Consider the following 13,903-nt stretch of genomic DNA (forward strand, 5'->3'; position numbering starts at 1 on the left):
TGTGTGCGAGTGTTTGTTTCCTTAACATACCCGGCAATACGGAACTTGAAGGGGTATATAACCATCATAGTACAATCGCACAGGGAACTGGAAAATTAATGTGTACTGCTGTGTTTAATAATTAAGAATAGAATTCCAGTGGGTAATTATAATCAAAAAACTAACATACCTAAATATGAATTACCTTTAAAAAATTTAAAGTTTCGTTCTTAATAAATAATGCTTAACCGAACCAGAACAAAAACAAGAAAGCAACAATACGTTAAACAATTTTGATGGACTACTACCACCTTTAAATAAACATATAGAAAAATGATACCAAGTACTAATATATAAATAAATGTAAAGACTTTTTAAAATAAATCCAACCAGCATGTCATATGGTCATCATTAATTCTGTAATTTAAATTATTGTCTTTTGGATATATCAAACTAAATGCGTTTAACTGGACACCGCTATAAAGAACCCTCCAGTGAGTACTAGGTACTTCCTAGTCCGAAATGTGCAATTTTGGATATCCTTTTTGCCTCCACCGAATTTTTATGTGCTGCCTGGAAGTTGCATTGGCGACGCAGCCGAAAATTATAAATCTACGATTTGACATGAAGACGCGCATGTGTGTGTTTGGGGCGATTGTGTGGGTGTTTGAGTGCTCCGAAGACATGGATTTATAGACGAAGACATAAATACAAGTGGCACCGTGGGAGGAAAGGGGAAGGGATTGTGAAGGCATTGGGAAGGCATCAGGAAGGGGTTGGGAAAGCATAGGAAGGGGCAGCGAATCGACTGGCCAAAGACAGTGGCAAAAACATTGAAAGTGCACCACCGCCCACGGCAAAGGCGGAACACGCTCAAAGCCCATAAATATTCTGCCAGTTAGCCGAGTGGTGTGTGTTTTTCCTTTGGAGAGATCCTTTTGGAAGGGAGGAGACCTGGGGGCAACGCATTTTAGGTGAAAATAATCACCGCTTCACATGAAATCATTCTGGCCAAAACCGAATGCCAAAGGAAATGCAAGCGGCGCCAAATGGGATACTTGCAAGGACCCTCCGAATCATCTAAAAAAAAATAAGGAATGGGAAGCGCCCGGGGAAATAAATTCAAAGTTCGCCCCCATATCAAGGGCAAATCAAAAGTGACAATTTTCCTGGGGTGCGGGAAAATCGTTTAAATGATTTTTAGCCTTGATTTGTGGCAGCGTGGAGAACACAAGAGGAACGACGTTTTAATGGTAGCTTTCCGAGCGGTTTAATGTGTCCAAAGATTGTCCAACAAGAAATTTATTAGATTGAAGTTGAGCTACAGAGGACTGCGAGTCCAGATTTCCATTTTACGGGTAGCTATTCATAGAAAACCTATAAACAAACTAAAATGCAGCACTTCACAAAAGCTTTCGCAGCTATAAAGAATATTTTTGAGAATAAAAGAAAAGGAAAAGAAGAACAAATTTTGTCAAGCTTCCGTTTCTTTTTGAATGAAAGAAGAAAAGTGTTTTCGGCGAATATTAGATACTTTACTTTTTCAGGAGTTAGGAACTTATTAAACAAACTATATAACAAGTAAATATATTAGTACGAAAATATATTAATTTAAAACTTATCTTAAATTTAATCTTGGTTTTAGCTTTATAAACCGTTGGCTTTAATATTGGTAAACAATTCACAAATAAAAAAATGGTTTTAGCCCCTTTTACTTTGAGCCCTAATAATTAAATCTATATCCGTATGGTAAGGGTAAGCAAATAATATGAGAGCGAACAATTTTTCAGGGCTTTTTACCTCCAGAACCTAACATACCCCTTTTTCCTCAATAAGGAATATGTCAATATGCTTAAAACACACTTTTAGTTGATAGTCTTCATTACATCATCATTTTATATTTTCCCAAATGAAATATATTTATTAATATATTTATACATATATATATTAAATTTAGATAATCAACTCGTTTCATCGGGTATAAAATCTTCGAGAAATACAAGCATGCTTTGCACTTATTCAGCCGCCAAAGTATTTTAATGTTTATTTATATGTAGATTTTTTCTATTATTGCAAAAAGGACAAAACCCCAAAGGACTTCGCCAAAAAGGTTGCGGATGCTCGTCGCCGGATTTCGGAATATATTTTTTCTGGTGTCATAAAAAAAAGGCTAGGCAATGGCAATGAATGTAGCGAGTACGCAACACCTTTGGCCCTGGACAAACACTCAGTAATACACCCAGCAAAAAGGACATTCAACAAAAGGGATGCGGAAGTAATTTACAATTTGGTAGAAGAAATGAAAATCAGACATAAAAGCAAACAGAAATTGCAGGATCAGGATGTGTCTGGCCGCGACGTAAATTGACAAGATTTATTTTCAATTAAAACAGGCGCTGCGCATTATCCTTTTTGCAGGAAACACCACGACGCCGTTGCTTCCAACACTTTTATTGGCAGCAGCGTTTTATGTTTCATCTCAATTGACGATAAATCAAAAGCGGTCGACGCATTTCAACATTTTGCACATTTCCCCTCCCAAATCGGGGTTTTCCTTGTTTTTTTGGGGAAGAAATCGGCTAGTTGAAGGAGGCGGGCGGCAAGGACGAGGCTGCATGTGCCACCCCTAAGCCGCAACCGCACACAACGTTGATGAATGACGAAGGACATGCACATGCAGGGCCGTGTGTGTGTCTGTGTATACTGCAAGGACACGCACACCGATTGGCTGCACGGCGACGTGCAATAATTCCATGTGTCCTGGCGAGCAACAATAAGAGGAAAAGGACCTCTCCAAATAGTCGACTTTAAGATACGGTTAGAAATGTATATAATTTGATTAATCTACGTTACTTTTATCCACTACTTGTATGTCAGGTTTTTTCTGCCCGACACTCTTAATGTTCTAGTTAAATTCGCCGGTTAACAGACAGTAAAACTAACAACATACTGAGATAACGAAATTGTTTTTCTAAACCATTTAAACTTTCTCTGACAACTAACAAACGGAAACCTTAGCATGTATTTAAATCTAGACTTATAAAAGTATAAAATTCTTAAAAAAGAGTTAGATTTAGTATTTCGTCTTTTGAGAATTTTAACCTGAAGTTAAATTGTTTGCTGAGACAAATTCTTATATTTCAGTGCGATTGATATTCTAGAGCATGTTAACAGGCTAAGTTAACTAGAGCATTGAGACTTAAAGATAGTATAAGAAATTAAATGCATATTGTAGGTAAAAAATATTAAATGTTAAAATATTTTAATTTAACATACTTTCTTTGTATTAATACGGAATTGGCTTACCTGCATAATTGTTTTCCTAATTAGTACCCACATTGTAAGTGAAGTAAGTTAACATTCCTTATGCATGTATGCTCATCAGTACAATATACCCCTGGACTTTCTGGCCATCGGGTGTAAAAAGAGAAAAATACAAAAGGGGAGGCAGTGGAAGGGGAAGTTCGCCAAGGTGGATGCAGTGCAGCCGCCTCATTGTTGTCCTGGTTATTTATGGCCCATTAAGGCAAGCGGCAATTGCACATGTGTTCTTCACACTGACAATTTTCCAGATCTCCCACACCTTCCGCTTTCCACAACCCCACCAAGCTCTCTTATGTGTGTCAGAGTCCTTCTTGTTCTTTGATTCGAGCTGCTTTCGCTTTTAATTGTTGGCCCAGCACAAATGTTAATAATTACACCTTCTAGCGCCCAACTGAAGCGAATGATTCGCCACGTTTCAGTGTGTTCGAGTGTGTGTGCGTTTGTGTAAGGGATCAGGATCAGGATCGGGGATGTCCTTTTGTCTAATAACCATAAGACATAATTCATCCGGAATCGTGTTCCTCCGATGGAATTTATGACACTTCACCCGCATCCAGCACTCGCTCCACTTCCATTCACGCACGCAAAAAACAATTATGTGTCCTCCGAAATCCTCCGCCCCGTTCCGTGGCACACTTAATTGCCTTTGGCCAAAGGATTCGAATGGAGACATTAGAAAAATCTGTCGCCGTCGACAGGACACACGTCGTTCTGCTCAGCTGAAGTCGTTAAAATGCGAGAATTACATGTTGGCACTGCAGTTAAAATGGGAGGAGCTCCACTTTCGTGGGTCGCGGGATGTGTCGAAGGATCGTGCTGAAGCACATCTTTCAGCCCACATGTGCCGTATAAGTTTATTGGACCTGACAAGTGCTCTATGAAAGAAGGGACAGTTAGGAGTTTCTTTAATTTGGCAGAACTTTCGATTAGCGTAAATGGTGAAAAAATCTTTAAAATGGATGCAAAAGGTTACATTTTTTGACAACAAGAACGTTAGTTGATAATAGTTTGTGGTTTGTGGTTTAAAAATGAAATTTCTGATACATAGTTGTTCCCAGAATAATGTAAAGAACAAATAAATAAGAAATGTATGCTTATTGTAATATGACCAGTTCAAAAATAAGACAACCTATTAATACCAACCAAATAGTAGGATATGAACAATAATGTACCTGTAACCAGACCAATTTAACTCGGATAAATACATTTTTTTGTCTTATTAGATAGTATTAGATGTTTTGAATCGCTTTTTACATTGCCATTTCACCACTAAAAGTTTGGTGTTCTCTGGGCCAATCAGAGTTCAGAGTTCAACCGAATGCCTCGAGTCCTGGGAGGCACAACAACAAAAATGCTGAAATCATTGCAAAGTGACAGAATAAATAACACAGTAAATAAATTTGACCGAGCACCGTCCGGGGAGAAAAGGGGTCCTGGGCACAGGCAGGACTTGCAGGACGCCAGGACGTAAGCCTCAGTAGCTTCTGACTGGTCTTCTTTGCTCTAGCACAATATGTCCTGGTCTGCTCTCAAATTTATGCGACATCCAAGTGCGGTGCAAGCTGCGTTTGACTGCTCTTCCAGCAGCCAGGACAGCCAGCTGTCCAATGCATTATCCTTGTCAAGTGTGCGGGCAACAAGCTCGCCTCTTCAAGGAGCGTATCAAAGTCTGCAGAGAAGAGCTTCATAAAATATGATAGTTATGGTGGAACTTAAATTGTTCGTAAATTATAAAGAAAAGCAGGAAATTGATCTAATTATACCCGTTACCCGTTGGGTAAAGGGGCTTACTAGACTCGTCGGAAAGTATGTAATAGATAAAGGAAGGGTTACCGACCCCAAAAAGTTTATATATTCTTGATCAGGATCACTTGCCGAGTCGGTTTGTCCGTCCGTCCGTTGAAGGGTGAGATCTCGGAATCTAACAGATATAAAAGACTCAGAATTAGCATGCAGATTCCTGGGCTTAGCGTCAATATTTTTTTGCTTTCATTTCTCTCCATTTCATTTTGCTCCCTTAAGCTGAGTGTGGGGTGTATGATAGTCGATTTTGAATTTGTTTCGTAAATGTCGTCAGTAAAATTTTGGTCAAGTAAAACTACTTGTTTAACAGTTCTGAAATGCTAAGTTTATAAAGATACAAAGAAATTTGGTTACAATGCATAAACCCCTTTCCAACTTTTTTCAAAGTATAATGTTTAATAAATTACAAATTATTGCTTTTAATAAGTACCAGAGTGTACACTTATGCATATAGTAGATATAAATGGTATGCCAAATTTACGAAGGTACAGAGAAGGAATTGGTTTATAAATGCTTCTCAGAACAAATTCAGATATTGTGAAAACGCTTATTCAAAACCGTCGAAACTCTACGCTTGATAAATGAATCACATTCGACGGTTTTCTCTTTTTTTCCCCACAGATCCCATCTATACTGTATGATAGTGCCCCAGACATTGCTTCCTATTTTTTGCATTCTGGCCGTTCGATTTGTCATCGCAGCCACTAGCAGCGAGAAGATAGTGCCGAGAGCCACCGTGCTGATCTCCAGAACCAATAATTTGGAGTGGTGACGCAGAGTCGTCCATTTGAGGAGCTCGACGAGAAACTTCTCCATGGAGAGCCACACCAGCATCATGGAAAATTCGCCAATTAGGAAGGCGACGAAGGTCTCCAGGATAAACCTGCCCCATGGAGGTACGCCGTTCCAGTGGCCTGGAATCACCTCGCAGTCGCACAGCAGATCCATCACCGACAGATAGAATATCTGGCTGCCCAGGATGGGGGTGTCATTAAAAGTATCCGGATCCAGCTGTATGAAGAGCGTTGTATGCAGCACCAAGTGCACAAAACAGGCCAGTAAAATAGGGTGCGGACTGGTCATTTCTGTTGAGGGCGCACCATTCAAATATCCACAATTACCTTTGTGTATAAATAACTTTCTCAACTTACCACGAAAATGGAAAACAAAAAGACTTGAGTGAGAAAAAGAGAACTACAATTTTACAACAATTTTGGTACACATCGAATTTTGTAAGGACCACTGACTTAAGTAAAGAATTTGACGCAATTTAATAAGCTTGCTGGGTCATTAAGTTGGACATTTTTTGACTTTATCCAAACATATTGATATAATAAAAATTTTATTTGTAATTTAAATATATACATGAAATAATACATTTTTGATTATATGAAAAAGGGCCACAATAAGGTATCTAGAGTTGTATTAAAAAAGTATTCAAATACAAGGTTATTCTTTCGAAGAAAACTTTAAATCCAATATCTACATTTAATTTTGACTTTAGGTAATTAAATGGTGTTCCAATAACAACTTTAGTGATCCCAAATTTATAAGCAAATTTATAATGCCAATATTTTAAAGGATACCTTAATCCCTGCTCCATTGTTCTGTTTGGGTGTAAAAACCAGCCATGTCGAGTAGTGTCCTTGCTATTGTCTGGTTTCTGCCTCCTTAGCACTGAATGTTTAATCCAGCCGGCTGAAAAATGCATAAATACCATTTTAATTAGAAAATTAGCTGAAAATATGCAGCTCACGTTAATCGCATGACGTCGTCGTAGTCGTAGTCGCAGTAGTATTGTTGCCGCACGGAAACGGGGCTGCCTGTCCTGGCAAATGGAAATTCAGATGGCGGCGTACTCAGGGAACTCATGCAATATCCAGGAGATGCGACACCAACTGACTGCATGCCAGTGTCCTCGGCACACTCGTCGTATTCGCAATATCATCCCTGGCCCTCACTGTCCCCCAACCCGCAACCCCAGCCCCTGACACTCGAAATCATTGCCACTCCGGCTTTGGCTTTCCACTCGGATCCCCGATCCCCGGATCCGGATGGGCTCCTGTCGTGGGCCATGGAGGAGCGGTTCCAGTTGGGCTCCGCTGTTTGTTGCGACAAATGCCGTTATAATTATTTATACCGTAAGCACATTTTATGGTGTCGCAATTTTAAAATGCAATTAGAAGCGCGCTAACTCTCACTCCCTCGAATGGAAGCCCAGCTGAATACCAAGCACAGGGAAAACGGAATCGGAAATGCAATAAAGGGGGCCAACGTAATGTAATCGTAACGTAATTCTTAATGGAGTTTTGTCATTTCACCAAAAATAAGAATAAAAGCAGCGAGTGTTCCGCAGGCATCACCTGAAAGTGTTTGCTTATGTTGGGCCATATTTTCCCTCCCCACCTGTGTGTATGGTTTTCCTTTCCTTATTAGGTTTTCCTTGCCTTATTGAACAGCCGCCACCGCTGATAACAATATGGAAAATCTCCGTTGCCGGAGCGAATTGAATGGGGCGGCACAACAGCTGCGGACACTCAAATAGATGTGGAATATTACGAAATACGAGGCGGGTTTTTATATTTACCTGCAGGGAGAGCCAGTTCTAATTTAGCTGAAGGTAAGGCTTGATTATTCAGCCGATTTGCATATTATTTTGTTCTGTTTCTGTTACCAATATTCCAATTGAAAAACGTATGTCCCTGATATTATTAAAATACTGAAGGATCAAGATTTTTTATAACAAACATGTTCAACAAATTTTTTACATTTGAAATCATTTTAAATTTGATAAAATAATCAGAGAAAGTGTTTTTTTAAAGAAGCTTGTGATAATAAGTAAATTAAATTTGTGTTGTTTAAATCCAGCTCCAAATGCAGCTATTATCGGCTGCGGTCGTAAACCATTTGGAGCAATTATCTGCTCCAAGTTCGCCCAACGCCTTCGGGGAAATATGCGGCAAATGAATATGGCCCAGCACATCTGGAGGACTCCTCGAGTGCCACCGGGGGTGGCGCAACCCTTGCTGGCCCCCGCTGCCAATGAGTTTTTAAGCGCAAGTTTTGCTTAATTTATAACGAGGATTACAATAAACAAACTAATCTAAGGCAATAAACACTAAAAATCCCCCAAAAAGTGCCCGAAGACGCTGTTTCCCGTCGCTGGGGGAAAATGGGAGGACGGGAGGTGGGCGTAAGGCAGGCAGGAGATGAGATTTCGCCACTATCCCGGGTTGTTGGACCTCCTGGGCATTGGAGTCGCCTCTTCGATTTTATAAGTTAAATCGCAGCAATCCTTTGGCCTTTTAAATATGCCATTTCCGTTGTGAGATTATTTTTCGATATCGTATGATTCGAGATGTTTACGAGTGTCCAGTGTCCACGGGGCTCTGGCGATGACCAGATAGGCATCGACACCAACCCCTTTGGGCGCCACCAACCCCGAAAGTTAGGGAATTTTCAGCAATCTGGCCATGGAGAAGGGTTTAATGTGCGTGCCTCATCCGCTCGATCCCTTTTTCTATTAACAATAAATTTGTACGATTTTATTTTGACCGCAACGAGCTTGGTCAAGATGTGTGGACAGAATGGTGGAAGTTGGATGTGTAGGTACGAGTTTAAAGGGCAGTACCCCTATAAAAAGTTAAAAATCGAATAGGGGAAAATTAAAACATCTCTATATCTCTATATAAGTTTGAGTTCTAGTTGGGTTACCCTTTTTTAATTTTAATTTTAAGTATTCTACTCTAATTACACAAATGCACTGAGCCAAGGAAAATGAAGAGGACGGGCGACGGCAAAGCTACATATCTCTTCATTCCATCATAGACACTAAGCCCATGACCAATGGACCTCGGACGGGGGAATGTGGGACAGACAAAACAAATCGGTGAAACGGGATGCGCGTGATGCCCAAAAGGATGCCATTAAGGACAACGGTTACAACCGTTAGTGAAGCCATTAGTTTGCAGCGCCAATATGCGAAAATCACATACACACAACCCCACCGACAACCCAAGCCGAGCCCGGCCAAAAAGCAATGCTGCAGAGTAAGTGTATAATTGCAAGTGGCACAGCTTTCGGAAAAAGCGAGACATAACGTGTAATAACTTTAGCCGGAGACCCACAGCTCCGAAATGTCCATCTTCCACTAATGTGTCCTGGCTGGGATTGGATGCGAGCCTGCGACAGGGAGATGGTCATGGAGTTGGCAACGACCGTGGCATGGCATCGCAGGGCCCGAGCAGCGAAACAATAACAATAAAACAAAGGGCAAGACCGGGACGGCCAACCAATGTACGAGCAACTGAAAATAATTTCAGGGATATTATCGCCACCGTCGGCAGATGTCCCAAGTGCGATATGAGCCCAGGCCCAGTGGACCTGAGCTGACCAGGATCTCAGCCGGACATCAACATAATGTCTACTTTACAATGTGGATAAACTTGCAAAGAAAACAAAATCACATCCATATCGAGAGGGTCGAGAGGTCCCCACCTGAACCGGAGCTAGAGATGGGAAAAAGTCGGGTTGATTTCGAAACGTTTAAACAGTGAATGTTTTAGGAAGTAAGATATATTATGTGGTGTAAAAGTATACTTTTTTCCAAGTAAATATTACTATTTTCGCTCGATTTCGTGAGTCCAGGTTAACATATTTCAGGCACATAAAATGCCTGTAAGGGAAATTTCTGTTTCTTAATTTTTTAAGGAAGATCTTCTGGTGGTAAGCTTTATCAGACATCTAACTGGCACTCGGGAAAACGGCCCTTTTCTTTTGAAAATTTGCCTAGTTCGTTGTATTACTAGCATAATTACTCCGTTTTTTTTCGATATTTTTCTTCCGATTTGCGGCACATCTCCATCCGGACTCATCCAATTGTCTGATGGGCACTCGGGAAAACGGCCCTTTTCTTTTGAAAATTTGCCTAGTTCGTTGTATTACTAGCATAATTACTCCGTTTTATTTCGATATTTTTCTTCCGATTTGCGGCACATCTCCATCCGGACTCATCCAATTGTCTGATGGGCACTCGGGAAAACGGCCCTTTTCTTTTGAAAATTTGCCTAGTTCGTTGTATTACTAGCATAATTACTCCGTTTTATTTCGATATTTTTCTTCCGATTTGCGGCACATCTCCATCCGGACTCATCCAATTGTCTGATGGGCACTCGGGAAAACGGCCCTTTTCTTTTGAAAATTTGCCTAGTTCGTTGTATTACTAGCATAATTACTCCGTTTTATTTCGATATTTTTCTTCCGATTTGCGGCACATCTCCATCCGGACTCATCCAATTGTCTGATGGGCAGATGGCCACTCGCACGCCACGATGCAATAAGTTACCGCTGGCTGGGCCATTACGACGTCGTGGCAAATGGTGGCCGGTGGAGCGACCTGGCACAGCCGGAGACAAATCCGAAATCCATACTCGTAAACAAATGCAACTAATCGCCGTTCATGTTGAACGTGTTCACGGCTAGGCAAACGTGAAATTGTGGTCAGCCACAGTTTCTAGTCCTGTTCCTATCCCGATTCCGATTTCGATCCGTACTCCCATTCCTGCGGCACACCCAGTCCTGGCATCCGCCTCCTCCTCGAGTGCAGCTTTCATTTGCTGCGGGCTTACGGCTTTGATTCTGATGGCAGTTCGGACTGAGACTGGAAAAAGCAAACATATGGACGAGCTTAAGCAGCAAATGAATTATGGCTTCTGTGGCACAATTTTGCTACTGCTTTCCATTGAATCACGTTGTTCTTAGCTTTTTAAAAGTAATAAAAACTATTTTTCAAAGTATTAGATAAACAAAAAAAAGCTCGAAATCCAATTTCATAAAAATTTAATTTTTTGTAATTATTTTATATTTAGTTCTTTTTTTTTCTTTTCCGCGCTGGGAATCGAACAAGGTCTGTGGGAAAACAGTTATTTTATGAAAATTATTGTGGTGTTACTTTTTAAATAGCCGTCAAATAAACCAATTTAAGAGTTTTTCTACTAGTTTTACAACAATAATTTTTCCAAAAAATAAAATACATCTAAGCACATAAACACATTTTTTACCTAGTTTTCTACTACTTTATTCGTTTATTTCTATTTAATGACCAAAAATATATATATAAAAAAAAATTAAATAGAATATTACAAACTTTTTATGCTGATTTCAAAAACAAATTTTTTTGTGTGTATGAAACACACAATACAATTTTTTTCTTAACGAAGTGTGCTGTGAAATGAATGTATTTGCCAAAAAAATTGACCCAATGAAACAGGACGACCGAAATATTAGTTACTGTTCAGCAGAGCTACAGAGCACAACTAAGAAAGCATTCAAAAAGTATTTAAACTAAAACATCAAAAAAAAATATCAAATCATTGGAATTATTCGGACAATAAGATCTTAAAAAGTAGTTAAATTATTAAAACAAAATTTTTTTTATTAAAAAAAATATAAAATTTACCTGAATTTTATTCAGATTGCGGCTCTAAAGAAGTGTTTTAATAATTTGTTTTTTTTTTTTGTTATTTATATTAGAGAAAATGGCGACTTGTAGGAGCAAAATCAAAACGCGAAGGATGACCATTGGAGCTCCGCTGGATTCCCATGTGTCTCGTCTCGAAGAGAAGTATGGTAATAGGCGATATCAGAGGGAGGACTCTCCGGACGAATACAGCAACCGCGGAAGGATGAACCGCCGCATGTCGACGGACCCACTTGATTGGGAAGAGCGCCCGCCAACTAGGCGCCAGAACTTGGATGACCAGCGGTCTCGTGGCCCAGGAGGGCGTGTCTTCGACCCTTTCAAATCCGTTAGGGAGCAATCTATGGACAAGAAATCGAACCAGTCCTTTTCTCGCTCAACCTCGTCGACCAGCAGTGAGGGGGAGTATCCCAGAGAAGATGACGAGCCACGAGTGTCCACCCGGGATCAGCTTAATCGGGCGGTCCTAACCCGAAACTACCTGGAGAGTATCCTCGACAAACCAATGTTCAAGGAGACTGTAGTCGGTTGCTTCATACGACTCAATGGTAAAATCTTTGAGATTGTGGGTCATTCTCAGACCCAGAACGCTTATAAAATGGGCATTAAGCCCACCAAAATAACGCTCTGCCTGAAGCATGGCTCCGAGGAACATAGCTCCAGCATGAACTTGATTTCCAATCAGCCGATCTCGGCAAAGGAGTTTTACAAGTGGTATGAAACCAATCGGCGCGCTGGAAGGCTGCCTCCCACTCTTTATAAGATCGCAAAGAAGGAGCTGGAAATGGAGAAGACCTCGGCGTACACATTCTCCGAATCCGATGTCGAAGATCTAATTCGAGCCAAGGGGATGGATGGTCAAAATCAAAAGACCGCTCATAAGAAAGTACGTTTCTATATGGAACGCGATATGGCACTGTGCATGAATAATATGGAAAAGGTTGAGGAACTGGAGAAACAAATCGATAAGCTCGATAAGAAGTCCCGAGCCGTGGACAAGGGTACCCGGGTATTTCGAAGCCGGAATTCAGGTAGACTGCGAGCAGCGGTCGAGCCCACTTTTAGCCGGCAAGTCTTGGCCGGCCCATCGGGTAGGAAGAGGTCCTTTTCGGGTCGGGTCCCTAAGTCGAATGAGCCCGATCTAGAGCAGTATATGCGTAGGAAGTATAGAAGGAGTGCCGTGGCTTGTCGTGGTCGCATGGATTCTGATCCCGAATCTGAGGACGGGAAAGAAGTTGCTCGTCCAGTGTACAACGAAGTGCACACTGACGAAAGCGAACAGGAGGAGAAGCAATCCAACTACCATCTAAAATTGGATTTAAAGGGACTAAGTGAGTAAAAGAAAGCCTTTCCGACCCTATGAAGTCTGTTCGTATGGTTGCTGAGATTCTAGAGAGTCCCGGGGTCCTTATATATCTAATGTACTTTTCTTACAGCTCCGTTAAAAAAATTATTCCCGGGTGTCACGTTCAAAGGGCGCAGGGACGATATGATGTGAAAGACCATCGAAGTTAGCATCGGATATACGGGTGTAATACTTCCCTGCAAGCTCGTTTGAACTTAACTAGCCAACAATACTTATATCTGGAATTTATGCTATTAAGCCAACACAACTGGAGATCCCGGAAATAAAATCAATGGTGATCCCAAATGTAATACCAGTGGTGATCCCGAAAATAAAATCGATGGTGATCCCAAATATAGAATCTAAGGTGATCCCAAATGTAATACCAATGGTGATCCCAAAAATAAAATCATGGTGATCCCATAAATAAAATCATGGTGATCCCATAAATAAAAATGTAATGGAGTTTTATTTAATCCAATTATAAATGCCATTGAAAAAATCACTGCTATCGGTATCATGTAATTGCAACCTCTTTAGGGCTAACTCGTCCCAAACTCTGAATTCGTACCTTGATCAATAATTGGTCATCTGGTGGTGGCAACGTCGCCGGATGATGGAGCGACTAAGTCATTAATAATACAAATAGAAACTCATTCGTAGTCTGGGCATCAAGTCGAATTGGAATCGTCTGTGGGGGCTGGGTCATAATTGAAGATGTGCCCACGGCCACAAAGGTGACAAAGGGCCAGTCGAGCGGCAATAAAATAAATGCCATTTACTGATGAGTCATCAACATAATTTTTACGATTCGCCCCATTCGATGAATAAACAAATAAACCAACTGGAACTGGCTAAGAAACCGAATCCCGAATTCGGGAGACTAGTTCGAGCGTGTCACGCAAACATTTCGCATGCATTGACTTTTTATGGCAGCCAACGAGCCAGAGAGCCAACGAAGCCACAAGCACTGG

The 13,903-nt window shown here is 40.8% G+C and overlaps 2 protein-coding genes and 1 long non-coding RNA gene across 5 annotated transcripts; 1 reads left to right on the top strand and 2 right to left on the bottom strand.

Moving 5' to 3' along the window:
- Nucleotides 1–5,497: 5,497 nt before the first annotated feature.
- On the bottom strand, nucleotides 5,498–6,409 carry LOC108033511 (uncharacterized). Its single transcript, XM_017107855.3, has 2 exons — nucleotides 6,258–6,409; nucleotides 5,498–6,191 (listed from the first exon to the last, which is right to left on the bottom strand). Exon 2 carries the CDS (start codon nucleotides 6,187–6,189, stop codon nucleotides 5,635–5,637), a length of 555 nt encoding a protein of 184 aa, XP_016963344.1. The 5' UTR covers nucleotides 6,190–6,191; nucleotides 6,258–6,409; the 3' UTR covers nucleotides 5,498–5,634.
- A 171-nt stretch (nucleotides 6,410–6,580) lies between these two features.
- On the bottom strand, nucleotides 6,581–7,898 carry LOC108033494 (uncharacterized). Of its 3 annotated transcripts, XR_007763378.1 has the most exons (5): nucleotides 7,781–7,898; nucleotides 7,694–7,720; nucleotides 7,513–7,633; nucleotides 6,863–7,208; nucleotides 6,581–6,804 (listed from the first exon to the last, which is right to left on the bottom strand). It is a non-coding gene; the product is annotated as an uncharacterized LOC108033494 (long non-coding RNA). The 3 variants fall into 3 exon arrangements; XR_001768672.2 differs by having other exon boundaries at nucleotides 7,694–7,887; XR_007763379.1 differs by having other exon boundaries at nucleotides 7,513–7,642; nucleotides 7,694–7,881.
- A 3,481-nt stretch (nucleotides 7,899–11,379) lies between these two features.
- Nucleotides 11,380–13,385, top strand: LOC108033425 (RNA polymerase-associated protein RTF1 homolog). Its single transcript, XM_050885341.1, has 3 exons — nucleotides 11,380–11,509; nucleotides 11,638–12,915; nucleotides 13,021–13,385. The coding sequence occupies exons 2-3, from the start codon at nucleotides 11,643–11,645 to the stop codon at nucleotides 13,080–13,082; spliced, it is 1,335 nt and encodes a 444-aa protein (XP_050741298.1). The 5' UTR covers nucleotides 11,380–11,509; nucleotides 11,638–11,642; the 3' UTR covers nucleotides 13,083–13,385.
- Nucleotides 13,386–13,903: the final 518 nt, after the last annotated feature.

Source organism: Drosophila biarmipes, chromosome 2L (assembly GCF_025231255.1).
Source record: "Drosophila biarmipes strain raj3 chromosome 2L, RU_DBia_V1.1, whole genome shotgun sequence".
In the NCBI taxonomy this organism is placed as follows: Eukaryota; Metazoa; Arthropoda; class Insecta; order Diptera; family Drosophilidae; genus Drosophila; species Drosophila biarmipes.

Bases quoted from the DNA above. Each gene is read 5' to 3' on its own strand.
- LOC108033425 (XM_050885341.1), top strand. From the start codon at position 11,643: ATGGCGACTTGTAGGAGCAAAATCAAAACGCGAAGGATGACCATTGGA. The intron at 12,916-13,020 runs GTGAGTAAAAGA...CTTTTCTTACAG, and splicing joins ATTGGATTTAAAGGGACTAA to CTCCGTTAAAAAAATTATTC.
- LOC108033511 (XM_017107855.3), bottom strand. From the start codon at position 6,189: ATGACCAGTCCGCACCCTATTTTACTGGCCTGTTTTGTGCACTTGGTG.